Source organism: Thamnophis elegans, chromosome 8 (assembly GCF_009769535.1).
Source record: "Thamnophis elegans isolate rThaEle1 chromosome 8, rThaEle1.pri, whole genome shotgun sequence".
Taxonomy (NCBI): domain Eukaryota; kingdom Metazoa; phylum Chordata; class Lepidosauria; order Squamata; family Colubridae; genus Thamnophis; species Thamnophis elegans.
In genome coordinates this window covers 12,375,804-12,403,537 of record NC_045548.1, presented here as the reverse complement: position 1 = coordinate 12,403,537, position 27,734 = coordinate 12,375,804, and the positions used below count along the sequence as shown (strand labels likewise).

The following is a 27,734-nucleotide window of genomic DNA, read 5'->3' as shown; positions in this document are numbered from 1 at the left end:
GAATCCGTAGCTTTTGAAGTTGCCAGCCCTATACATGGGATATGAGAAATTCTATTTTCACTCATACCACAGTGAGAGATTAGCAGCTTGAAATCACTTTGACAGTTTGTTACTCTATTGCATACTGCAGGGAATTTTAATTCCAACCTGTGAAATTGTAATTGCTTCTCAAACAGGACAGAGGGATTCTGGGTAATGGCTCCATCTAAGCTCAATATCAGAATCGCCAGTTGCTGCCACTTTAAATATCACTTGCTGTAATTCAAATATAACTTCGGCTTTCCATCTAGGAATTTGGACTGGGACGGAAACAAACAGGAACTATCAGATGTCCTGAAATCTATCGGCCGAAATGTGACAGAGGTGGCTGAGCTCAAAAAGTACATAACTCACAGATTGTTATAAACAATACTCAATCTAAATTAATCTTAAAAGTATGACTTTAAATGCCTTTAACTGAGTACGTAAAATATCAATAAAAACGGATTAGGTAATTTCAAAGCAGAATAATAAGATTTTATTATTTACATTTAAAGGGCAAATTAATTTGGGACTTTTATTCTTTTCTACGGGCCTCTTTTAAGGTCACGGAGGATATTTTAAAAATATTTTCTGTAACTTTAGATAATTCGGTATGGAATGTATTGGTACATAATCTCACAAAAACAAAGAATAGACTAAATAAACTGAGTTAGAATTACTAGCTCCTCATTACTGTCTCTAAGTGAACCTCTTCTCAAGTTTAGGCTAGGAATGATCTCACGCTAGTTGAATTTCCTAGAGAGAATAGTTTTAAGATTTCCATCCTCCCCACTTGTCTGCTCTGACTTACTGCCAAGTGTTCTGAAGGGCCGTGAGACCACAAAATAATCCCAGCAGGTAAGTAAAAGCAGATGCTCTGGCTCCTGTCCTGAAAATACTCTATGGTTGTTGGCTTCCTCAAAGGCCCAATTCCTATAAAACTCCTGGGACCATAAAGTCTGCTCAATATAGAACTCAGAACCTCTTGCAAAAACTGGGCCTTTCACTTAATTAGCGGTGGATTACAACTTTAGAATATCTGAAGCGGGCTACCAAAATGGGGAGAAGTCCTGACATGTTTGTCGATATGATGAGCTGCTCTATATTCTTTGAAGCAATGCTTTGAAACTTTTCAAATGTGTTGGACCATAGAAGATGACAACATTACTCCTCTGTGGCAATAGGAGGAAGAGATAAATTATCTTATGGCAAGGAAGCCTTCCACTGCAATGAATTCAGAAAGTTTGATTGCTTGGGAATGTGTATAAACTGGAGTAAATGGAATTGATTACATTTCTGCTTAGGGAAGCTTATATGAATCGACAACGCATTGATCATAGAAGATGAAGAACACTCAATGTGAAAAGCAAAACACTAAAGTCTTTAAATATCGAGCCATCTACTTTGTCTCTCTGTGTTTTTAAATACCTATCGGACAACAGTTTTGATGTTGGTTTGGATCATGGGTGTCCTATGATTATAAAGATATGTATAAATTTAGTGACCTGACAATTTTGAACTGAATATTTTCATTACTGAACAAAGAGTGACTCAAGGTGCTTTAACGGTCGTTTTTAATAAGGCTTCAGGTGAACACAATAACAAGGAATTAGCTGTTATTTAAGAAATATAGTTGTAACTGTCTAAAAACCTTCATTTGTGTGCTTATGAAAATGGAGCTATTTTATGAAAAATTGAGATGTTGAAATCTTGATTTAAAAAAAAAAAGAAGACAAAGAATTTCTACCAGTTCAGGAAAGCTTTATACAGATTCTGATGATCAAACATTAGATTCTGAAGTTCTCAACAGTCAAGCTGTTTTCTGCTGATGGAATAACCATTCAGCACAGTTTTCTATTTAAATGTCTCCATAGTAAAAGGCAATAAGAACTGCTAGAAGAGCCACACTTAGTGACAGCATCTTCAGCAGTTTTCCCTCGTGTTGCCAAGGCAACTGCATCACCATCCTGTGGCTCAATTGTACGATTTGCCGCTCAACAGATGGACGGGCTTTTGATTCTGAGTCATTCTCCAGTGCATGTCTGAACTCCTGTGGAGAAATGCAGAAATTAAATTGAGAATAACTGCAGAGAACATTTGGCATATATCAAGCACAAAGGATATTTTACATTAAGTCTGAATAAGCTAATCCTTCTTTCATCTTACTCTAAGTGGAAAAACTTGGTTAATCTCTTCAAAGACATCAACTGCTAAAACAATACAGCTATCACCAGCTAGAGGACTAAAATCCCACTGTTTTCAATTATGTTCATTCACTTGTTTTTAGTGTCATTACAAGACCAAGTCAACGTTAAAGTGAATCAGTAGCGTTGTTGTCATTTACACCGTTCAGCAGAACCAAGTCTGATCATTATTTCTGTCCCACAGTATGTCAGCTCAGCATGTCCCAATATTCCCTTTACCGTCCTTTCCTCCTCTCTCTCTCAGGAGGCAGCCTCACTGAAACATTCATTTTATTGATTGGATTGAGAACAACGTGATGATCATGTATATTTATTCGCCATGTATGAATATGGAATATATACATTTGGGAAGCCAAGGGTGGATGCAATTTCCTAGTATCTGAATTTTAAAAGTATGCCACTGGATACCTGTGTATATTTTCAGAAGAAAAGTGATGCGCACCAGGTGCTCAAAATGCACCACTGCTGCATCTGATACAGACCTGAGCTTTGATAATATTTAGCAGCCAATCCTTCCTGGTTAAATTTCACTCCTTCTCTTACTGGCTTGACCAGACTATAAAAGTGAGATATGAGCTTTTTACAGTCTCAATCTGGTTTATATTTCCTTTACTTTGTGGATCAATCCGATTTTCCTACGGTGCCCAAACATTTAGTCGCCCTTCAATGCTTATGTTGTTTCTCAATCCTTCCTTGGATGGATTTCTTTTACTTAATCTGGCCCCTTTTCAGCCTTAGCTAACTACATGATTTTGCTTTCTGTATCCCAGCTAAGGTACTTTATGTGATTTCTAATGAGTGCACAACTCAATATCAGGTTCAGGTTCTGCAGATATTCTCCTTATCTCTTGAACAGCCCAAAGAAGGTTAACTGTCCTTTCATCTACTTTAGAGGTTATTTTGTTTCTCCAATTAGAGTTTTCCTGAACGAAATAATACATCTCATTTATCATTTCTAGCAGGGGGAATTGGTGTTGCATGCACAGTGGCATCACACCAGATCTCTACCAGACTCTTGAAAATAAGTCAAGTATCAAGATTCCATTAAGCAAGGACAATTAAAGAGCAATAGCAGATCTAGCTTAAACAGGATACAAGAAGGCTGCCAAAGGAAAGTGGATAGTGCAAAGGTATTTTTCTTTGACAGCAGCAGCATTGGCAGCATTGCTACATGACCAGCAGCAATTGTAGCTCACAGGTTATGCTTTTCTACTGCTTTCTACTGCGAGCGATCGTGGGTGCACCTCGGTTCACCCACGTAACACCTGTGCACCTCGGTTCACCCACGTAACACCTATCCTCTGCGAGCTGCACTGGCTGCCTATTGGTCTTCAGATACACTTCAAGGCGCTAGTCGTCACTTATAAAGCCCTTCATGGTATTGGACCTGGGTACTTGAGAGACCGCCTGCTGCCAAATACCTCCAATAGACCGATCAGATCAAACAGATTAGGCCTCCTCCGAATTCCATCTGCCGGCCAATGCCGACTGGCGACTACCCGGAGGAGAGCCTTCTCTGTGGCTGCTCCGACCCTCTGGAACGAGCTCCCCATGGAGATTCGAACCCTCACCACCCTCCAGGCCTTCCGCAAAGCTCTTAAAACCTGGCTGTTCCGACAGGCCTGGGGCTAAAGAGCTTTTGCCCCCCCCCCCCTCGAATGGTATGGTTGTTGTGTGCTTTTAAATTGTGTATTGTTCTGTTCGTCTTTTTTATCCCTTATCTGTACCCCCTTTCCTGACTTGGATTGTGAGCCGCCCTGAGTCCCCTTTGGGGAAAAGGGTGGCATATAAATGCAATAAATTCAATTCAATTCAATTTCCTCCACTTGTCACAGGCCACATTCAAATTCAGAATGTGGATTGTCAGTCTTAACAAGCATTGATTCACCCGAGGAGGCTGATCAACCACAGGAATCTGCTGATCAGCTAGAGCGGGTCGGATGAGGAAGCATGACCCGCAAGCTCCAGGTCTCAATGCACGCAGTGGTCAGCAGAGCAACGCTATTCAATATGGCTCCTCACTAGACAAAGGGCAAGGCCTATAATTGCAGCCAGCTGTTTGCAGAAAAAGTTTGTGCGGCTCTTCTGCCCTAAGGCTTTGTTGGAAACCACCCTTCGAAATTCCAGCTCATGACTCTTGTTCCTGTTTTTCCTTGCTCTTCAAACATTGACTGTTGGACCAGTTGAGTACCTAACTTGGCTTTTTGACTCCTAGAATGAATTTGAAGTATTCTGTTTCTAGTTCTGTCTCAAATGGACTTATTCAGGCAAGCACTCTTTGCACAGACTTTGGTTTACAATTTTGTCCACTGTTATTTGCTTAGTCGTAGTTAAATACTTCCATTCCTTGGCACCTGCATACATGAGCCTGCAACCTGAGACAGAACAGCACCCACTATGACAGGCAAGGACAGCAACGTAGCAGTTGTGTAGCATACACAGAAGACAAAGAGCAGTACCCTACCTAGACTCTGGCCCTAGCGGAGTGGTGCATGCCTTGCTGAACAGGCCATGAGTAGTGGCGCAATCCCCTTCATGCGGGGATACCCTTGAAAAGTGTCTGGAATTACAACTGGGGCAAGATGTGAAGGGCAGGATGCTAACTAGCATAAAGCGTATCGATTGCAAAATGCTGAACTGAGAGATCTGCTATGCCTACCATTTATTTACATGGAACAATTTAACATAGCGGCATTGACCATTAAAAAGTAAAAAAGGTAAGAAATTGTCTCTCTTTCTATGAAACTGTTCTTTATTGAGACTAACCAGAAAGGCGTTCTGAAGATGCCCCTCTTATGACAAACCTGGCTGTCTTATGTGTGTGTGTGTTTGTGTCTGTGTGTGTGTGTGTGTGCGGGGGTGGGGGGGATTTATCTTGCATGGGTCCCAGCCAGTGGTGGGTTCCTACCGGTTCGGACTGGTTTCAGCGACCCAGACCTGCCATACCCCCGAACCGGTTCTCCAGGCGGCGCCATAGGCACCACCATCTTGTTTTTTGCTTCTGCGCATGCACAGAACAATTTTTATTGTACTGCGCATGCACACGCATCAAGCACGCATGTGCGGTGTTGGCCACAAGCGAACCGGCAGTAGTGACTGCCAGAACCCACCCCTTCTCCCAGCTATGGCATACCTGCTCCAATGAGGTGCAATGGTCTATCCCTCCTCCCCTTCTCAGTATTTAGGAAAACAGCAAAAGCCATCTCTTTTGTCAAGATTTTAAACTGGAAGTTATGCTAATGATACTGGTTTTTGCTTCGTTTTTTCATTGCTGTAAGATGCATTAAATGTTTATAAAAAGAAAGATTGGGTACATTCAGTAATAATGATAATAATAATAATAAAACTAGAGTGAAACCACAGAAGAGAATTCTGACCACCTGGTCATAATGGCCTCTTCTCCTTCCAGCTGAATGGCAGTTATGCCCCAGGCTTTTCCCTTAATAATCTGTAACAACTAATCTAACACAGCAAGCAATCTCCATATCCATTTCTAGCTATCTTGGAACAGTATTAGTAGAAAACTAAAAGATCATCCATGAATGTTCCTGCACCAAGAAAGAAACACAACCTCAAGCAAAATGACTCAACTCACAAGGAAGGACCGCTAAAAAGTGTTTGGCTAAAGAATGGCAAGCTTGATTAGGAAGGACATAAACTGAATTCCCTGGAGTTTTGAGACAAGAATCTTGAAGAAAAAAAACCCAGAGAAATGAATGGAGAAGGAAGCAGAAAGGTTCCTGTAATGTGGCCTATTAAATCAGTACAAGAAATGAGGAAGAACATAGGTTCATGGCCTCTGCTATCTATACAATGATTGACAATAGAAAAAAAAAGATGGATTTGAATTCTTAGTATAGGGAGGCAAATATGATTTAACAGGTATAACAGAAACCTGTGACTCCTGTAAGTGGAATATAGAATCCGAAGGATTTAAACAGGAACAACAGAAAACAAGGAGTTTGAGTGAAGCGTCACTTCCACAACAAAGAAGTGATTGGTTAGTGATGTCCTCTTCCTCCGGTACTAACTCTGATTTTTTTAAAACTTTGTTTGCTGCTTTTTAAATTAAGAACCTCGGATAGGGAGCTTGAAAAAATTTCTGTGTGAGAATCTGAGGAGCTGCTATCATCAGAATAAAACATTGTGGGATGGATCTTAGTCATTCAGTCATAAGATGTGAGTCTTTTAATTGTGAGTTTAGGACTTTGGGTTGATTAACTGAACGGGAATTTGATTTTGGATTTCTGGCATCCAGAATTTTGATACCCTTAATCTTTCCTGAATGGTGATAATCTGAGTAAAGGATTATAGTTTTGCCATCACACACACACACACACACACACACACACACACACACACACACAGGGTTCACTGACAAATGCATGCCCGACAAATGCGCGCTGACAAAACCGCGGCGACAAAACCGCAATGTCAAAATCATGCCCACAAAAGCGTGCCGACAAAAGCGCGCCATCAACAAACAACATAGTGGGACGCTAAAACAACATTATAACCCTAACCCTAACCCTAACCGCACTTTTGTGGGTGCGGTTTTGTCAGCGTGGTTTTGTGGGCGCACTTTTGACGCCGCGGTTTTGTCAGCGCGGTTTTGTCGGGCGCGCATTTGTCGGGTCACGCACGCAGAAATATAGCAGCCTGTATTATTAGACTCGGGTGGATTACTGTTGGCATTACTGCTGGTTTGTTGTGCGCAAAAATTTTTGCATGCATAAACCGAAAATCAAGATGGCACTGCCATGTGAGAATCGGTTTAGGGGCAGGGCAGGCCTGGGTCGCTGCCGGATCCGGTGACTAGGCCGCCAAACCACTACTGGTTTGTCCGAACCGGTCTAAACCAATAGGAACCCACCATTGGTTAGACTTTAGAAAAAGAAGTCCATTATATTAGAACATTAGCTGAGCCGTTACAGTTATTTGCAGAAGATCTCCTAGAAATCTGGCTCAAGTGCCTGTTCCCCCAAATTCCAATTTTCCTCAAAATAAATTTGCAGCAACCACAACCAATTTTAGGTTGAGACCAAGCAGGCACTGGCCTAGGATGCCAAAACTTATGGGGTGCCAACACTGTCCCTCTTTCCAAAGCATTATAAAAATGCAAATCTTTGCATTGGCAAGTGATGGTGCCATCATTCAGTGTGGTTTTGTAGTGCCATACACTCTTAAACTGATACTGGCAGTAATGATCAAGTTTCAATTACGTGTTCTCTGAGATGATATCAAACATGCTGGATGCAGCCCTGACATCTGTTTGCATCAATCTCTTATATCTTCCTGCATTGAGCTTTTGAGAGAAACCACTCAACCCCCCAGCATCTCTAGAACTCTGCTTAGCATAGGATTTGGTAAGAAAACTAGTAATTAAAGTCAGTGATGGAAGTTGGGTAGGAGAGAGAGGTGAGCAGAAACAAATCCTTTCAAAATATCTAGAGCAGGGGTGTCAAACTCGTGTCGTCATGGCATCGTCATGTGATGTATAATGACTTTTCCCCCTTTGCTAAAGTGGGCGTGGGCGTGGCTAGCGTGTGACGTATTTGGCCTAAGGGCCGCGAGTTTGACAGCCCTGATCTAGGGTAACCATGAGTGATGATGCAAAGATTAACTATGGTGTCAGGAACTCAGAGAACCTATGGAAAATTACTTTAAAATGTGGGGAGAAAAGGAAATCTAACACAGTACATAGTCCAAGGAAATAAACAGGTTCGTATCTATATCTACCAGTCAGAAGAATGTATTGGAGTTCATCATACAATATTACTTAAATAGATGGTTATTTCTGTGTCATGATAGTGAGAGTAATTAAAATAAATTGCCTAATGAATCTTGAAAAATTAATAACTGGTTACAAGTATTCCATTCCCAGAGTCAAAGCTAATTAACCTTTATATGAAGAAATAAACTGGAAACTACAGAGTATCAGTTATTAAACATTTTGCTAATCTGCAACAAAAGCTATTTCATAATATATTTCATTTGGTAGACTGATTAAATTTGGAAGAAAAGCTTGTACATAGCAGTATTCACTTGTGGCATCAGTTATTTCCTTGGATGTCTATTTTTTTTTAAAAAAATTAAATTCTTTTATCAATTTACAGTACAGTCTAGATTAAGTGAATGCATTCGAGTCCCTAAACTAACATTTCATAATTTCACAAGAACAAGTGTTCCATTTAGACTGCAATGAAATACACATTAACAAGAAAAATCCAGTAGACTTATTTTTAAAATATATGTACCTCATTTTGAAAAGACATGTATAGAGTTTCAGTATTAGTCTGACACTTAATATAATAAATCTTACTCTTTTGACTACGAATTTTATTGTTATGTCAAAACATCATCGATTGATTAGAAAATCAAATTTCACAATATTTTGATTTGATAAAAAGCACCACTGGGTATTATCCAAAGCATTATTAAAGAACAACAAAAATATATGTCTGAGGAGGGAAAAACCTGTATAGGTCTGGGAAAATATGAATAAGTGCTCAGATTTGTATTAATGTCTGCAAATGATGACTGAGAATTCAACGCATAAAGAATATAGACTGCCTAAGAAAAAGGAATATTAATACATTCTGAAGTTACCCTTGTATTTTAGACCATTATGGACAATTCCTTGGTTCTATAAGGTGCTCCGAAAGGAGCCAGATAAGATTGAACAGCAATTCCTCTGCTTCACCAAGAGAGACTTTCATCTCCTAGACTGGCAGATAACCCCCCTAGCTGTACTTTTATATGCAGATGTCATGATATTTTCAAGGCTTTAATTGGGCTGTAGAAATGCTTACAAATCTTTGCCTTTTGTTCGTGAAAATATTCAAATATAAATTACAAAACAAACAAAGAAACATAAGTCTTTGCGAAAAATGAACTTCTGTAACAAGTAGTGTCACAACTAAGTATGCTTCATTTTTAATTACGTGGGGGTAGCCTTTCATAACATATATTAGCTCAAGGAAAGAACAATTCAAAGTAGTGAGAGAGACCGAAGAAGCATGGCTGCTAGTAGAAGCCACCTTATCCTAACTATGTACATAAATAAATTGGCATGGTTAGGCGACATCATGACTTACGACCCTGTCACTTAGTTCCTGGTCCCAATTACTGTTGGTAAGTGAGGACTACCTACCATGATTTCACAAAATAGTGAATTCAGATCAAATTACTAAGATTATACACACACACACACAGACAGAGACAGACAGACAGACAGACAAACAGACAGACAAGTAGATACTTGAAAGTATATATTATTGTGTATGAATAAGCGAACCAACAAAAACTACAGCTGAAACTGTCATGGGTTGTTGTAACTCTGTAACACCTACATTGTAGATATTTGTTATGTTTCCTAACACAATTATGAAAATATTAGAACACAGAACTTATTCTGTTATAACATTGTTTCTTCTAGTTTATGTTTCATTTCATTTCATTTCATTTATTAGACTTGTATGCCGCCCTATTCCCCGGAGGGACTCAGGGCGGCGAACAGACATATGGGAAAGGGGACAATACAAAAAACGAACGAAACAAGACAGGATACAGAGACAAATTAAAACTACACAACAGTCAACAATTCGAGTGGGGCTGGGAACTCATCAGCCCCAGGCCTGCCGGAACAGCCAGGTCTTAACGGCTTTACGGAAAGCATGAAGGGTGGTGAGGGTCTGAATCTCCACAGGGAGATCGTTCCAAAGGGCTGGAGCAGCCACAGAAAAGGCCCTCCCCCGAGGAGTCGCCAGTCGACATTGGCTGGCTGATGGTATCCGGAGGAGGCCTAATCTGTGGGATCTGATGTTAATTAAAACATAACTCAAGTAATACACAGAACATTTTATTTGCAATATATTGAAAATTAAAAAAAATCTCTATAAATAATTGGTTAGAAAAATATGGGAATATGAGCAATAGAACCACAAAAATAGCTTCCCCAAGGAATAATAGTAAAAATTATAGATTTTCAGATGCTAGAGAAATGCTTATTGGTGGAGAGTTTATGAAGTGATTGCACTTTTAGGAAAACAAATGGTCTCTCCCACTAATTTATGTTTCTAATGTTTTATTGTTTTTAATGTCTTTTGTGGTTATTTTTTGATTGCTTTGTATTATTTTTAACTTATTGCCCAGAGTCACAATAATGAGATAGTCAGCTATATAAATTTAATAAACAAACAAATAAAATTAATGGAACACCCCAAAACTCTTGATCACTTTGTTGTAGTAGTAACTCTTATCACTAACTTCAGGCCAAAGTATTCTGCACCAATTATAACTCCAAGATAGTCTTCAAAGGCAGCCCTATGTAAAGTGCAATGCAGATTGCAAACTCAAGGGCTTTAATAATTAAAGAGTTGCCAAAGTTTCCCATTCCAAGCAAGGCTACAACTGGCTCGCCAGCTGAAGTTGAGCAGAGGCTCCTCTGATTCCTTGAACATGGTCTCCACTATTGCTCTAGCAGAATTCAGAAAAACCTCCAAACGGACCAGATACTTCAGAGGAAGTGCTAGTATTAATCTAAGAGACAACGAAGACCCACATAGTCTTTTGTGTAAACAACATTTCTACCTTACTGGGTTTAAGCTTTACTTTTTTCTCCCACTCCTTTTCCCCCCATAGCTTCCAAACACCAGGTCAGAATCTTTACTGCATCTCTGATTACACGTAGAGCACTTGGGTATCATCAGCATTTGATGATACTTCACCCCAAACTAATGATAACCTCTAACAGTGGCTTCAAAGGATAGTGGGCAAACAGCTAAATCCTGAAGCACCCCATACAGGAATGGCCACCAACTCAAGCTCTCCTTCTCCTAAAGTTTGACCATGGGCGCCAAACTTGCGGGATCATGTTGCTGTCACATGACTTTTTGCAACATTTTTTCCCTTTGTGGAGCTGCATGTGATACATCCGTGGGCCACCAGTTTGACATCCTTGTCCTAAAGAATTCCAATCAGGAACTACTGTAAAACAGTAATACTAACTCCCAATCCTCATAGGAGGTCCAGAAATGCACCCAATTGATCTTAGTGGTGAACCTCATTTTAAAAAGGAACAATGTGATTGGAACTAGAGAAGCTTTTTCATGAGTAGACACACCACTGCCTCTTTCCAGGGGACCTATCATGATGCCCTCCCAAGATGGCATTCACCAACTTTTGAATCCAATCAGTTACATCTCTCCTTGCTGCACAAAAGAGCCAGGAATGGCACGGCTCCATTCCCAGATGGCCAAGCTCATGCTGCAGAAAATCTTTTCCTCTTCTTCAGAATTCACAGACATGCCATCATAAGAGGTCATACCAATCACATCATTGGACTCTGCTCATGTAGAGTCTAAACCCAAGTGAGAGTAATTTTATCAGAAAAAAAACCCTATGAATAAAATCTTAAAGCTAAACTTGTTTGATGTGCTAATTGCATCATCAATGTGCTAATTGCATCATCATAAGAATGCTCCAGCACGTTTTAGCAATGTATTACCCTACATTTCCTATGTCCACGATAAAAGCATATGAATATTAACATTATAACAGTTGGCGTCTATATTGATTTGATGCAACATTTTGCATATTTTTTCCCCACTCAGAACGTACTTTCAAATTTGCATCCGGAATTGTTTTAAAATTATAACTAATGCTTAAAACTGAAGGCATCTTAAGGCTCATTCTTAATGGAACTTTTAGATTTAATGGGACATGACAGTCTGACATGAAGTCTTTAAAAAGTCCCATAATGATGGTATTTTAATTATTAATCTTTTTTTTTTTTACAATGCAGCCCGGAACATACATTTTTCCTTAGAAAGAAACAACTGAAAAGAGAACAGAAATGCCTCATAAATTTAATGATCACTCGTTAGAAAGAACAAACTCATAGAAAAAGAAATATGCGAAACAAGTTAAAAAGGGGGGTTTGTTAATCAAATATGGGAAATGGATTATTTTTGAGGATGGAGGGGAAATTCCCAAAGACAAGGAAACTCCCCAGCCACAAGGCAAGGCAGTGGCAATGGTCTTTCAACTTGTTTTGGCAATAACATAGCTGAAGCACAAGGCTATGCTAATAAGGTATATTATAAATTATTAAAACTGCCAGTGTATTGAATGATCAAATGCATTTCAGATTATTTTCTGAATAATTCCGATATGATATGCACCAGTAGTACTAAACTTTTATTCACGTTTACTGTTTCATATGATGCACCTTGCTTAAATTATAGAGATTTGCATGTGTTGGTCACGACCCAATTTTTCACGAATTCTTATCAAGCTATATCTATAAAGCTATATGTATTAGAAAGTGTGGAAACACAAGGTGTGATCTCAGATTTGGCAGAAACCTAAACACTTGTAAAGGAAAAGAGAACAATTAAATAAAAAAAATAGCTTAATAAACCTCTTTTCAGCAACTATACAAACCTGAAACAGATGTGGCTGCTTTAATGAATTGCAGACAGGTGCTGCTTTTGCGATCCCACCCTTCAAAGGATCTTTTCCTCACAGAATTCAAAGCACTGCACAGCTGTTATAAGTACATTATAGAGGGTTGCATACCATGATACTATATAATAATTAGTTCCTTGTCATTTACCGTCAACATCTCTTTTCCTTTTCAGAAACGGTATCATCTAGCAATAAACGATAACAAAAGAGATAGCCAATTTCCTTCTCTGAAAAGTAATGGTTTCTTCTCATCTGCCAGCCATCTGGTGAAACAATACATATTTCTTTCATCCATACCGATTCTAGGTATCTCTAATCAGCCAGTCTCCCCACTTCCTCACAATTTTGCCTTGTAAGGTGACCTCAATGACTCCATCTTCTTTTCCTACTGCTCTTCTTTTTTCCTAATTTTCCTTTGACCCACATCACCCTCTCCCCCTTTTTAAAAAAAACAAACTAACAAACAATTATCTGCTCACCAAATGGCTTCACGTCCACACCTTGAACCTTTTATTTTACCATCTTAGAATAGAACAGAATAACAGAGTTGGAAGGGACCTTCTAGTCCAACCCCCTGCCTAGGCAGGAAACCCTACACCACTTCAGACAAAATGGTTATCCAACATCTTAAAGACTTCCAGTGTTGGAGCATTCACAACTTCTGGAGGCAAGTTGTCCCACTGATTAATTGTTCTAACTGCCAGGGAATTTCTCCTTAGTTCTAAGTTGCTTTTTCTCCTTGATTAGTTTCCACCCATTGCTTCTTGTTCTGCCCTCAGGTGCTTTGGAGAATAGTTTGACTCCCTCTTCTTTGGGGCAACCCCTGAGATATTGGAACACTGCTATCATGTCTCCCCTAGTCCTTCTTTTCATTAAACTAGGCATACCCAGTTCCTGCAACAGTTCTTCATATGTTTTAGCCTCCAGTCCCCTAATCATCTATGTTGCTCTTCTCTGCAATTTTTCTAGACTCCCCACATCTTTTTTACATCATGGCAACCAAAACTGAACACAGTATTCCAAGTGTGGCCTTACCAAGGGATAATAAAGTGGTATGTTCCTTATTATCACTTTTCCATCTCTGCATGAGATCATTTCTACTGGATATAAACTTGCAGTATGACCCATTCAAGAATAAACATATATTTTTTTACATCTTTGACCTCTTATCTTTTCTCAATACTGTTCAATTTCTTTCCAGCTGCTCACCCTGAAGTTTACTTCTTCTGCAGCTGTAGTTTTGGAAACTCTCCAATCTGCCTTCTGCTATTAGCACTCTACCCAACCAGTTATCACTGATCCCTCCATGATCAATCCAAAGATTTTTACTCATGTTCTTACTTCCTTCTAATTCCTTTTCGGCTTTTTAATGACATTTCTTGCCTGGTCCTTCATGGATTTCTGGGATTCAAAAATATGCTTTGTCTATGTAAGTTTGCCCTGCCCCCCCTTCCAAATTGGATAACTCTTCCTGTGCCAGCAAGGCTTCTTAGGGATCTGTCAGATAATTAGGAATTGTAGGGCCTAGCATCATTAACATATTTCAGATGCCAACGACATTGTACTTGATGGACAACCTGGCATTAAGACATTGATCAAACAAATATGAGCCCAACAGCCTCCAGCAATGGGCTACACTGATTCCTCTTAAGTGCAGCATACTTCTTTATATCAAACTGTCATAGCTCCAGCGTCTCCTAATATTTGCAAGAGGCTGAGATTCTTTCTGTGCCAGCTGGTGTGCATCTAAGCACCTGAGGGAGTAACTTGAGAATCTTTTTTAATTTCATGCTCAGTCAAGTTTAAAAGTCATTAACAGAAACGTTTACTTGAAATACCAAGTTCTGGGAATTATTGTGATAGGGAAGGAAGGTTTATCTGACCTAATCAGTACTGGAACAATCCCACAGAAATACAATACAATACAATACAATAGCAGAGTTGGAAGGGACCTACTAGTGTGTGTAACAAAACGCCTTTGCCTATCACTGTGAATTAAACTACTATATCTGAGCAAGTTAGAAGATCCTCGGTGCTATTTTGTTGTTGAGCGACGTGATAAGTGGCCAAAACACTACATATTCTATCAGGAAGAAAGTTTTCTACAATGTGTGTTTTTTAGAGATAAGGCCTTAAAAAGTCACAATCTTCTATATTTGGTATGCCTGTGATGAGATTTGGATTCAAAGTATGATTCGGAGTTGTGCATACCGCATCTTATCTTTTCTTGGGTTCATGTGGCTGTCCTGAGCAGCTGACATATAATCTCTGGAAAAGAAGGGTTTCGCTTAAGATTTCCAACAGGTGTTTTGTTTGTTCATGCTCATGCATGCTTCAAATTAAATTTTGCCCTTCACGCCTGGATCTATTCACAGCCTTATAAAGAACTATTTATTTAGGCTTATCTAATCCATCTACATACATTTCTTCTATGAGACACTGAAGTAAAGTACTTCAGTTTAGGAAACGTGCCCTGTTTATGACTCAATTCGTTTTTTTTCCTGAAATCTGTATGAGCTTGTGTCTGATTGTGCACAGAATCTCCTTACAACAGCTTAAAAATGTTGTTTGACAAGAGGCTGATTCATGTCACCTTTCAATGATTGATAAATATATACCGTTAACCCAAGAACAAATGGCCAAGATCAACCCATCTTTCTGACTTCCTTAAGATGAGCTGTATTTTAATTACTTTTTAGAACTTCTGATTTTAACTCCAATTGTCCATTGCATGTTGCTTTGAGTCCTTCGGAAGGATGAGCAGTAGAAAAACAAAGAAATAAATGTATTGCATGAAGTATTGTATGGCGTAGACAGGATGATAAACGGTAACATCTGCTTCATACAATCAAGCAGAGATGGGAATTCAAGAGCCAAGAAACCTACAAGTCACTTGGAAATGGCAGCATTAATGCTTGCTGGGTGACCTTGGACCAGTCACAGGGGGTTTGTGATGGTGAAAATAGGAGGAGGAAGGCATATGAGGTCTATTCGCCATGTTGAGTTATTTATAAAAATAATAAAGGTGGGATATAAATACGTTAAAAAAACTACTGAAAAATCTGATGTTTGCCAGACAGTTGGCATAATTTACTTATTTTCATCAATTTATATACTTTCAGTAATTCTGGAACTGGCATTTTTAAATTTCTGTCCGATTTAACAGATACCTTTTCTCCTCAGTAGTGAAACTGAAGTATCACGATAATGGAAGAGAACCGTGTCTCAATCTTTGCTAAAGGAGGAGAGAATGCTATTGCTCCAGTGCTTGCTTCCTATTTCCACTCTATCTGTTTTCCTTTTTGTATCATGTCTATTACTTTCAGAGCATGTTGGGAGCAAGTGTCATCTATTTTGATGTTTTGCAGAGAGCACTTTAAAAATGTGTGCGTTATACACGTTAAATACATAATAACAGTCCATGGCAGTCAACAAATATCTATGGGAAGCTGTCAAGAAGGGCACATGCAAGTTCAGATTTCTAGTTTATATGGAACTATTTTGACATAAATTGAAAAGTTGAGATCCTACCCCATGTTTATAGAAATTTTCCAGAAATAGCTGAGCTTGCAAAAAGAAACTCTGTTATTTGATTGCATTCATGGTGAGCATATTCCACCTATATATATACTCCAGTGGTGGGTTTCCATTTTTTTTACTACCGGTTCGCTCATGCGCGCGATGCTTCTTTGCCGGGTGGGTGGGCAGAACCTCCCGCCGCCACCACTACCGGTTCACCTGATCCGGGCCAAACTGGGAGCAACCCACCTCTGATATACTCCTTTATTCTGCTATCATGATACACCCATAGAATATATATTTAATAAAGGTTATGCCAAAAATACAGTTATTTATTATACTAAAAAAATGGTTATAGGAATAGTTCATATTCACCAGCAATGTTGTATCTGACCCATATCATTTATTATCTGAAGTCAGAAGAGCAGCAAGCTTGTGAAAGAATTCAATTAAAATTATGCTTATGAACATATTTTTTAATTTGAAATCAAATAAGATTATAATTTATGGAAGTAAATTGACTTCTAAGAAGTTTTGTATAAGCTAAAGAGGATAGTTTATCTCTCATTTAGATTGGTCTTCCCTTGTACAGGTCATCTCCACTTAGCAACAGTAATTGGGACCAGAATTTCTATCACTATGCAATGCAGTTGTAAAGAATGTCATGTGACTGAATAGTGATGACAATTGGACAGCCCCCAGTTATTGTATTTAAGTGAGGACCATGCAGGGATCAGTAAACAAGGGTCTCACATGAACACAACTTCCGATTTCCTGCTGGCTTTCCCATTGATTTTATTTGTAGGAAGCTGGCAGGGAAGGTTGCAAAATGTGATCATGGAACCACAAGGTGCTGCAGCAGTCAGAAATATGTCCAGTTGCTAATTGCCCAGATCACAATCACAGGACCAGAGGAGTGCTGCAATAGTCGGGACTTTGAACACTGGTTGTAGCTACTTATTTAGCATCATCACATCCTGAATGGTTTCGGAATGAATGCTAATGAAACCAAGACCACCTGTATTTCAATAGCAAACATACACAGACTTTTGTATTGGCTTGGGACTTTCACTCTAAAACCTGGATGTGAGTTTGGGATCTGAGCAAAGGTGCTTTTTCAAGAGGCAACCAGACTTTCTGGTTTTTCTTTGAAGATGTTTCACTTCTTCGCAAAGCATCTTCAAAGAAAAACCAGAAAGTCCAATTGCCTCTTGAAAAAGCGCCTTTGGGACAACCATGGCCTGGAAGACTGAGAATTTCCATAGACATACAGTGGTTAAGATGGTCGATTACTACTGGGTGCCTCTGGGCCAGTCACCCTCTCAGTCCAACCTATCTACCTCCTCTAGACCAATAAGATCCCATAGATTAGGCCTCCTCCGAATTCCATCAGCCAGCCAATGTCGACTGGCAACTACCCGGAGGAGAGCCTTTTCGGTGGCTGCTCCGACCCTCTGGAACGAACTCCCCATGGAGATTCGTACCCTCACCACCCTCCAGGCCTTCCGCATAGCCCTTAAAAGCTGGCTGTTCCAACAGGCCTGGGGCTAAAGACTTGTAACCCCACTTGAATGGTATGACTGTTTTGTGTTTTTAATGATGTATGGTTCTATGTTTGTAACTTGTCTGTCTTTCCCCCTCCCTTCAATTGTGAGCCGCCCTGAGTCCCCCCAGGGAAAAGGGCGGCATACAAATAAAGTATAAACTAAACTAAACTAAACTAAACTAAACTAAACTAACATTGTTGTTGCTATGGGAGTAGAATTGGGGTACAGAGTGCCCTGAACCCTTGGAGGAAATGTAGGATATACATTTCAGAAACAAACAAATAAATAAACAGAACTATTTAAAAAAAAAAAACCTGTCTTTTTCTATATCGTGGCAAGATATAATTTTTAACTAAACAGTCAAACATCCATTCAGATGTGAAAAGCAGCATTTCTCCTGTTCTTCCAACTTGAGTCGCTGAACAGAAAGAGCTGCCAGCAATATAAGCTTATCAATATGTAACAGCCAGCCAGCAAGAGGCATGCCATAATTATATTTGCAAGAATGCTTTTTTTAATACTCATGCATCACTAGGACTGGAAGGAGAAAAAAAATAAATAAAGAATTTCTTTCTCTCTGCAGGTTAATTACATTAAACCCTTTAAAATGTTTACTCTGGAAACAATCTACCTGTATCACATACGTACAATCTCGGCCACTGTAGGCAATATAATTCCTAGGAGCTGAGTCTCTTGTTGCATTTACAAGCTTAGCCAAGGTGGCGCAGTGGTTAAATGCAGCACTGCAGGCTACTGCTAGATCAGCAGGTCAGCGGTTCAAATCTCACCGGCTCAGGGTTGACTCAGCCTTCCATCCTTCCGAGGTGGGTAAAATGAGGACCCAGATTGTTGGGGGCAATATGCTGACTCTCTGTAAACCGCTTAGAGAGGCCTGAAGGCCTATGAAGCGGTATATAAGTCTACTGCTATTGCTATTCTGACAGCCGGTTCTCTCTTGTATTTTGTAATTGCTTTTATGAAACCCTGTGTAGTTTCATAGAAACTGGTAATGCCAAAACCACCTTATCGCCAGTTCAAAGAAAGAAAACATAGGAGGGGACAGTTGAAAATGACAACCATATGAGACAGACCCAGAGGAGAAAGGAGTACAAAAACTTTTTGACCTTGACTAGTTAATGTTTTCAGATGTTATTTTTGGCTGTTACTTTCTCAGACACAGGCACCACCACAGTAGTTTGAAATACTAAAGGGATCTCTAAGGAAACGGGAGCATGAATCTAAGTCCAAGGGAATTCTGAGCTATTAATCTATGCTTACAAGCTTACCAAACTTTCAGCCCCTTTGTTTATGTGCAGACATGCATGTTAAAATTCTTCTGGTAAGAAAGAATCTTCCAGGAAGATAAACACAATTTTTTTTTAATGCTTAACATACATAATAGCCCCGAAGGAATGGGCAATATGTTTTTCCTCGAAGAGATCTTTGGAGGAAAATGATCTACTTTCTCGGATGCTCTTACTTTTTCTACTGCCATTTCGAGCTGAAGATTAATAGTAACCCTCTGAAAGACCAGTTCCTAGTTTAGCTGTTGCTCAACTGAGATCCAAGGATCCAAGTCCCATTTCACTGAGATAATTTTGAAAAGGGAAGTCTAAAAGTTAAAATCTGCTTGCACAAAACAATGAGAGGAATGAGACAACTCATTGTTATCTTATACAGTCCAGGGGTCTCCAACCTTGACAACTTTAAGACTTGTGGACTTCAACTCCCAGAATTCCTCAGCCAGCAAGCAAGCTTGCCAAAGTTGGAGACCCCTGTTATACACTAAATAATGATCTTGGTTATCCAAGTGTCACTGCTTATGTAGCCCAAATTCTACATCAGCCGTGTCCATCTTTTTGGCTCGCCTGGGCCTCATTGAGTGAAGAGGAATTATCTTGGGCCATATATAAAGTATATAATATAATGCATATAATGTTTACGATCTTTTGGGGCCATATTACCTGCTTTCTGGGGCTGCGTGCAGCCCTTGAGCCATGAGTTGGGCATGCCTTTCTACTTGGGGGAGATCACTTCAGGGGAATTCTAATATTTATAAAATTAATACAAAGAGCATTATTGTTCAGTTCAGATTGAAAAGAGGACAAAGTCTAAATGTCTTGAAAAAAGTATTTGCAAATCTCCCAGAAATCAGGCACTGATTTACAACTTGTACAGTACTTGGATTACAATTGCTTCACCCAACGGAATGATAGTGTAAGCTCAATACATTACTGTAAGTGGGGTAGCCATACAAGGCTAAACCTTTAACTTTCTTGGAAATCACCAGAAAATCTCAGACCAAAGTTGAAAAACATCCCAAAAGAAGGCAATGGCAAATCACTCTTGTATTGTCAAGAAAACTGTATGGACTTGTCCACAAAGTCTGTTGGAGTTGAACTCACTAAAAGGTGTCTTCACTTCGTGCTACTCCAATGATACTCAAATATGTCGCTACACACATACAGTTAAAAACTGTCATGGTAGCTTCACAATAAAAAAAAAATAGATGGAAGTTCTGAAAAAATATTTCATTTAGAAAATTAGGGAAGGATGTGTAAGCTTAGTGATAAGAGCATGAATTCTGCACACATAATGGCCAGCATTAAATCTCTGATGCTCCATACATGGCTGGGAAAAGTGCCCATTCGGAAGCTTTGCTGCTACTTGAAGTACTAGAATTAATATCGAGCTACATGGTCTGATTTAGGTAAAGCAGCTAATGTTTACATTCTGGGTCTTTTTCAGATTATATAAATCTTTTCCTTTTATACCAGCAATACCAGTATCTTAGACACATGTAATATGAAAGCTTCGATGACATGGAATAGATGCAATTGATTACTATAAAACATTTCTGAATGACTCCTACTGGAAACTAAAAACTTCTTGGATCCAAAAAATTATGAGATGAAAAAGGAAAGCCCTAATAAACATTTTATAATTGGTCACTGATTTTATGGGTATCAGTCAACTTTGAATACTATGTTCTTACGTAGCTTTTATTTCTCTCGAAAATGCCCACAAATTTAAAATTGTATAAGGTTAAACCAAAGTTTAAGGGTTAAACCATCATCATTGCTTGTAAAATTCAGAATATGGACATAGCTTTTCATTACTGAGATAAAACAGGAATTATTTTAGGTATTCTGAATTTTTGCAGTGGCAATATCAGTGTCTTAAACATATACGATTTGAAAGCTTCAATGGCATGGAATAGATGGTTATAAATTGATCACTATAAAATATTTCTGAATGACTGCTCTACTGGGAGCTAAGTCAAACTTTTTGAAGCCAAAAAATTATGAGATGAAAAGGGAAGGCCCTAATAAACATTTTATAATTGGTCTATTTAAAATCAAGTTACCACTCAAAAGAATTGATGTGAATTTATGGAAGGTTAGGGTTTATTTGACTATTATTTTTAATTGGATTTTTGGTTTCAACAGAGCATAGTTCATATAACCCTTCTAATTTTGAGAAGGTATATGCCAGTGTGTTCATATCTACCCTTTAGCTAGACTAATTATGACTTTTGACTGTTTTTTAATTAGATCCTTGCTTAGCTGATTTTGAAAAGGGAAGTAGGGTTAGACCTAATTAGTACATGGATGGGAAACTGTTGTGGCCCAGCAGGAGCCGTTGGAGCTGCAAACAGACTCCGACAGCGAGGGGCCCTATGAGTTGGTTCTGGAAGATGTTGAGGACCCTGGACAGGGTTCCGACTCCAAGCAGGGACCAGAGAGGCTGGCTGGCCATCAGGAGGCACCTGAGGCATGGAGCAGTGGTAAAATCCAAAGGGAGTGTGCCCCTGACGTCAGACCTTGGAGCAGTGGGGAGGAGACAAGGGAGTTGGTCCTGGATGCCCGGCAACGGCAGGCAAATAGACGCAGAGAACAACTACGCAGATACAGAAGATAATTGGACCCAGGTGGTTGTAATTAGGCTTCTCTCAAGATAGTATATAAAGAGAGACTTTGGGAGGAGGCTGTTTGCAGGATTCAATTTAATTATCAACGCTGGAGAAGCTGTTATCTGTATCTGTCGGAGATTTATAGACCTGCTAATAAAGTGTTGTGGCATTCCAGCTAAGCTTGTCTCGGCATTTGTTACGGGACAGAGGAGGGGGTCAGAACAGGAAACCATAAGAAAATCCCAGGATAGTAGACAAGTCTGAAAATAAAACAAAACAAAACACCAAAATCTTGGAAGCCCTGCCAAGTACTTTCATATTTCTGCCTAGAAAACCACACCAATGATCCACAAAGTCAATAAGAGCTGAAGTTGACCCAAAAGATACTTCCTATTTATATATCTATTTTTAATAGTTCTTGTGATTGCACTGCTGGGAGTTAAAGTCCCATCAAAACTGGAAGGCACCTAGTTGGATAAAGCTTTGGTAAGCCACAACCATAGTTTATATATTACATTGGCTGTCCTCACAACAAAGTTCAAAAATTATTACAGACCAACCCTTTCCAAGAACTTTTCTTGAATTAAACTAAACTTTCTGCTGTTGCACATTATACAAAGAGTAAAATAGGGAATGTCTTATTTAAGGTAACATGGCATTGGCAAATCTATAGCTCAAACATTGGGATTAGTGTTCCTGCTTTTGTATGTCTTGAATTTCTGAAAAGCCTGGATCATGCATATTTATTTTATGTCATTTTTGGTTGGGCCTAAAACAAATGTTACCAAATCATAGATTGAATCTTTTTCCTCATGAACCAACAAAGAGTGGGGTTTTTTGCTCTACTACTTTTTATAATTTTGCTCTCTCTAGGATATAATACTACCAGCATCCCAAACATCAAAAATAACATTCTGTAATTGGAGATTGATTTTATTTTATTTTATTGCTGTTATTGTTCTAATGGCAACAAATGCCAATTCGAATGGAGAATCTGGGGATTAAGCTATGGAAAATAATGTTAATGGTAGATGAACAAGCAGGCAGAATTAGTTCATCCAAAGGGTAAAATACATCTGGAGTGAGTTACGTTAAGCAAACCAAGTAAAAAATTAATTCCAGAGATACAGCTATTTCAAGTGTAAAAATATTTCAGGCATATTAAGGAATCTAGGATTATGACTCAAGATGAACATATAAAAAGTTTTAAGCTACAATTGCTATTTTTATGTACAACTGAGATTTCTCATGAAATCATGTCAGAGCAGCAGCGTTCTTCTCTGATGATTCAGCCAGAGTCTTTCAAGATAGCTTTATAGCATGGTCTTTGATGGTAGCAGCCCCTTTTAACTGAATACCTATGGAACATATTTTTCAAAACTAAACAAAGATATTCTCTAGGCATAGAACACTTGAAAGACATGTCATATTTTAAAAATCCTAACAAACCACCAGGTGTCGTAGCCACATACTGTGGTCACATGATTATATAAGACATCTATTGAAAGCATCTAGATCCTTAAATTTCCTCTAATATTCCTGTAATATTAATTAATTATTCAAAATATTAATGTGATGATGTATCACCCAGAGTGACTAACCTTTCATAATTAGGATAAACAACACTGAACTGGATTAAAAACCTTTTAAGTTGGCAGAAGCTGGGACAAATAACAGGAGTTCTGTTACACGGGGCTAGGGATTTGAACTGCCGAACTGCCGACCTTTCTGATCGACAAGCTCAGTGCCTTAGCCACTGACACACCCTGTCCCTCTATATACATACTTTACTCTAAAAGCATGTATAAAGTATGTATACTTTATATACATACTTTACTCTAAAAGCTTGGTTAGATGATCAAAACCGTGACCCGTCAAAACCGCGGTAGACAAAACCGCGCTCGACGAAAGCGCGTACCTGACGTCATCAGCAGCGCGACGAAAAAAATTAAAAATAAATTTAATTGAAATTAAAATAAAATTAAAGCAAGCCGATTCACATAAAGGTAAGGGTTAGGTTTAGGGTTAGGGTTAGGTTAAGGGTTAGGGTTAGGTTTAGGGTTACGTTAAGCGTTAGGGTTAGGTTTAGCGTTAGGTTAAGGGTTAGCGTTAGGTTTAGCGTTAGGTTAAGGGTTAGGTTTAGGGTTAGGTTAAGGGTTAGGTTTAGGGTTAGGTTTGGGGGGGTTAGGGTAAGGTTTTCGCTTTAATTTTAAATTTACCGCTCACAGTGCGATGTTTTCGTCGCGCTGTGATGACGTCACGTACGCGCTTTCGTTGAGCGCGCTTTTGTCTACCGCGGTTTTGTGGTGGAACCGATCAAAACAGTTAACTTCAATTTAGCTTTGAGCTAAAATTCAACATGGTTTTCATATTATACTCTATTGGTATTACAAATAGACTTAATGTTCAAGCTTTATTTAAACAGTCAATTTGCAGATGTTATTAATGATGAAAAAATACTGATTTTTAAATAGTTGTAACTGAATATATAGTTTGAGTAGTCCACGACATTATTTAACATTTGCAGATATTTGAAATAGCAATGATAACACACATTGTAACTTCCTGCAACAACAAGAAGTTGGTGCAGTCTCCAAATTAGCTACAGCCCGTTTGCACAATGTAGCAATTGCACAAAAATCAAAATTAAATAAGGCTACTCTACATGGCAAGCCATTGATGTATGCAACCACTCAAGAGTGCATATCTGCCAGTTTCAGCATGGCAACCCAGCGTTATTTCTAAAATATATAAAGTAGTGAAATCTACATGGTAGAAAATAGGTCCATTTGGCAACACGCAAAAGGCAACATAAGTGCTTCCAGGACACTTATAATTCCAAAATTGGGCTCTAGCTATTTTTCTTGCAGAAAATAAAAACACCTTGTCTGAAGAACAATATCCCCAGCCCCAGCATCCTACAAACATTGGTTGGGATTCTATATTCTTATTTAATTTAAAAAAAAACAGTTATCAGAAGCTAAGGGATGCCAATGTTACATTTGAACAATGTACTTTGATCACCTCAGCGTCAGAGCTTCTTATCAAAACCATTTCTTTCCTGTTGTTTTTAATAATTATTTTGGCTTCTCTTTCCTTTTTAATGCACAATATATTTATTATCTGCTGTTCCCACCCCAGCTATGAATTTACTAACAGCATATGCTTCTCACAAAGGCGGCACTCCTTCAATTTCAATAAAGATTGTTTTAAGGAATTACAAATTGGCGTCTTATAGTTTCTCATAGTTTATACAGCATATATAATATGGCACATCAGAGAAGTGATTAGCATTGGATTACAATAATGACTATAGGGAAATTAACTAATAAAGTCATAGACATCAATCATCTCTCTCTTTCTCTTTTGTTTGTTCATTTAAAATACTTATATATCAATTGTCCCCCAACATTTTGGGCATCAGGGACCGGTTCCATGGAGAAAGCTTTTTCTTTCCATGGATGGGGCTTCACTTGTTTGTGCAGACCCGTTGTTGGCATGTCGCGGACCAGTGTCAGTCCAGTGGCGGACATGGCGGCAGGGCTTTAAAGTGGCGGCATGGCCCCGGCGGCAGGGCTTTAAAGTCCCGGTGCCGCGTCCGCCATAGAGCGGGATGTGTCCCTCTCTATGGCGGATGCGGCGCCGGGGTTTCGGCGGGGCTTTCGCGCTTGCCTCACCGGCCATGAAGCTCACCGCACGTCACTGCAGTCCACAGACCAGAGGTTGGGGATCCCTGACTTATATGATCACCCATATTATATATCATAACGTGGGTAGCTTAAAAACAATAATATTATATGAAAGAAGATTAACAATAATTAAAAAAAATCTTCCAGGCCCCCAAAGCAAAGACTTCTCTATATATCAACACCTGGCTTTTTTTAGGCTCCAGCCCCACTCCTGAGGAAACAGCCAGCTCAAGGCCTTCCAGAAGGCAAGAAGAATTAGGGGTTTGCCTGATTTGAGGATGAATTGTGTTCCATAGGGCAGGGGCCACTATGGAGAAGGAGTGCTTCCAAAGTCCCAGCAGGTGACAACATTAAAGGAAGTGACATTTAATGTCTCTTATTGTCAGGGTTGTTTTGCAAATAGATTTATGAGTGATTAATCTAGCTAGTGTTTTTGTATTTTGGCAGGCTAGACAACAGTTCTTTCTTGAAACAGATTTAATGACTAAATTCACACCATAATAAGCTTTGTGCATCATGTTTGATGTTGGTTTAATAAACTGTGTAAACCTAGTAAAGTGATTTGTAGTTGATGATGTACAACAATGTGATGTGTGAATCCAGCCAAAAGTGGTTTATGCAACAGACATTGGTACAGAAAACCAGAGTTTAATATATTGAATGGTCCCAGAAACTTTGTGTTAATTTGTTTTGTTTTCCTGAGTCTACCTGTTCTGCCCCTTTCTTTCTCTTCGTCATTTGTCCTGTTTCTTCTATTAGTTTCCTTCCCCACCACCCCCGGAATGGTTTTGTCCTGGTTATGTAAAAATGTCCACCTCAGTTTCCTCGTTCAATTACTGAACACATCTGTGCAAGCTTGACATTATGAACTAGAGTCCAGATGATTGGATGTTCTTGGCCTTCAACTGGATTTAGAATTTTCTGTGAGCTTAACCACTGCCACCACATGTATCAAGAAAGTGCTATGGGGGTGGAGGGAGGGAGGGGCATACAAAAAAATTGTACTTCGATGTTTTAATGATTGACGAATGATGAAATATTTGTGTTTTAAAAGAAATAAAACCAAGAAAGTGCTATGGATTTTAAAAGAGCTCTAACAAAGAGGTTATATAGAACAATATCAAGAATTAGTTGCTCCATATGCTATTCAACACAGAGATATAGCTCCATTAGACTGATCTTACTACTCCCAAGATAGCTTTTAATGGTCCTCAAGAGAAGGTTCACTGCCCCTTAGCACTTTCCAAACAAACCCAGTACAAGGAATTACAGCTAAATGAAACAAGTGGAAATCCAGGTGTCTTGATACAGCTGACTGTTCAGCAGCCAGGCCCAGAAGAATCTATAAGTCACCTGCAGCTTGATATGGAACACAACATAACATTACGCCCTACTAAACTAAAGCAAACACAGCGCATAGTTTGATGCATTTGCCAACAGGAACGCTCCTCTGAATTAACCTAGGATAGTTGCAGAATCCAGCTTCCTGTACCAAAATAATCTGGGTGTACTGAGTATTAGTGGGATACCTAGCACTAAATTAGAGACTCTTCTACATGGATTTCAAACAGATACCAATTGTTCAGAAATAATGATCTAAAAATAGTGAAATAATGCAGTGATGTTGAAACATTTTAGTAAGGTACGATCATTATTTTAATAAAAGATGGTTTCTTAAATGTGATAATGTGAGCAACAAGTTACTTTGCTCATGTATTTAAGGCCCCACTTGGAGTTAATAAAGTTGCTAACTTACATTAACCAAAAGCCACTCAGCCTTAATGAAAGGCGACAATTCATTAACTCATGCTACCTTGGAAGTTAATGTGCAAAAACTAAAGTGTTCAGGCTGAGATAACATTGACAAACAAAGGCTAAATTATATGGGTGGATTTGTTTTGGTGTTCTGGGCTTCAGATTTTTAACTTTAAATAGCTTCTAGTCAAAATATTGTGTTTGTGTATGTGTGTATACATATAGTATTTGTGTGTCAGAGTGCTGTCTCTGAACAATACTTACAAACACTGGGATTGTTTTTTTTTTTTAACATTATCACTGCTTGTGCACTATTTATTACTGAGAGAAACAGCTGAGGGAGGAAACTAGCAGAGGTATTTCATGTGTTTTTGGAGAACTCTCCATTTGAAGATGAAACAGATGTCTCTGAAACCTAAATTTTGAAAGTTCCAGAAAAGCAGTTTGAAGATCTTACTGTGAACTAATTCCCAGGAAGCTCAAATTATCACACTTATTCTGGGAACCTAAGTCTGAAAGAGAAGATGAAAGTACTCCATAACCAGGACTTGAATCAGAGAGCTCTGGTTTAAATCATTAGGCAGTTCTGGAAATAATGGCTGGGTTTACATATCAC

At 38.9% G+C, this 27,734-nt stretch overlaps 1 protein-coding gene across 3 annotated transcripts in view; it reads right to left on the bottom strand.

Annotated features, from left to right (window-relative positions):
* Positions 1–1,578: 1,578 nt before the first annotated feature.
* The window catches only part of LOC116512390 (threonylcarbamoyladenosine tRNA methylthiotransferase-like), a 342,750-nt gene continuing 316,594 nt past the window's right edge, over positions 1,579–27,734 (bottom strand). For all 3 annotated transcript variants that reach the window (XM_032222856.1, XM_032222857.1, XM_032222858.1), the window contains one exon: positions 1,579–2,071. In XM_032222856.1, coding sequence (XP_032078747.1) covers positions 1,880–2,071 — 192 coding nt within the window. In that variant the 3' untranslated portion in view covers positions 1,579–1,879. The remainder of the gene's footprint in view (positions 2,072–27,734) is intronic.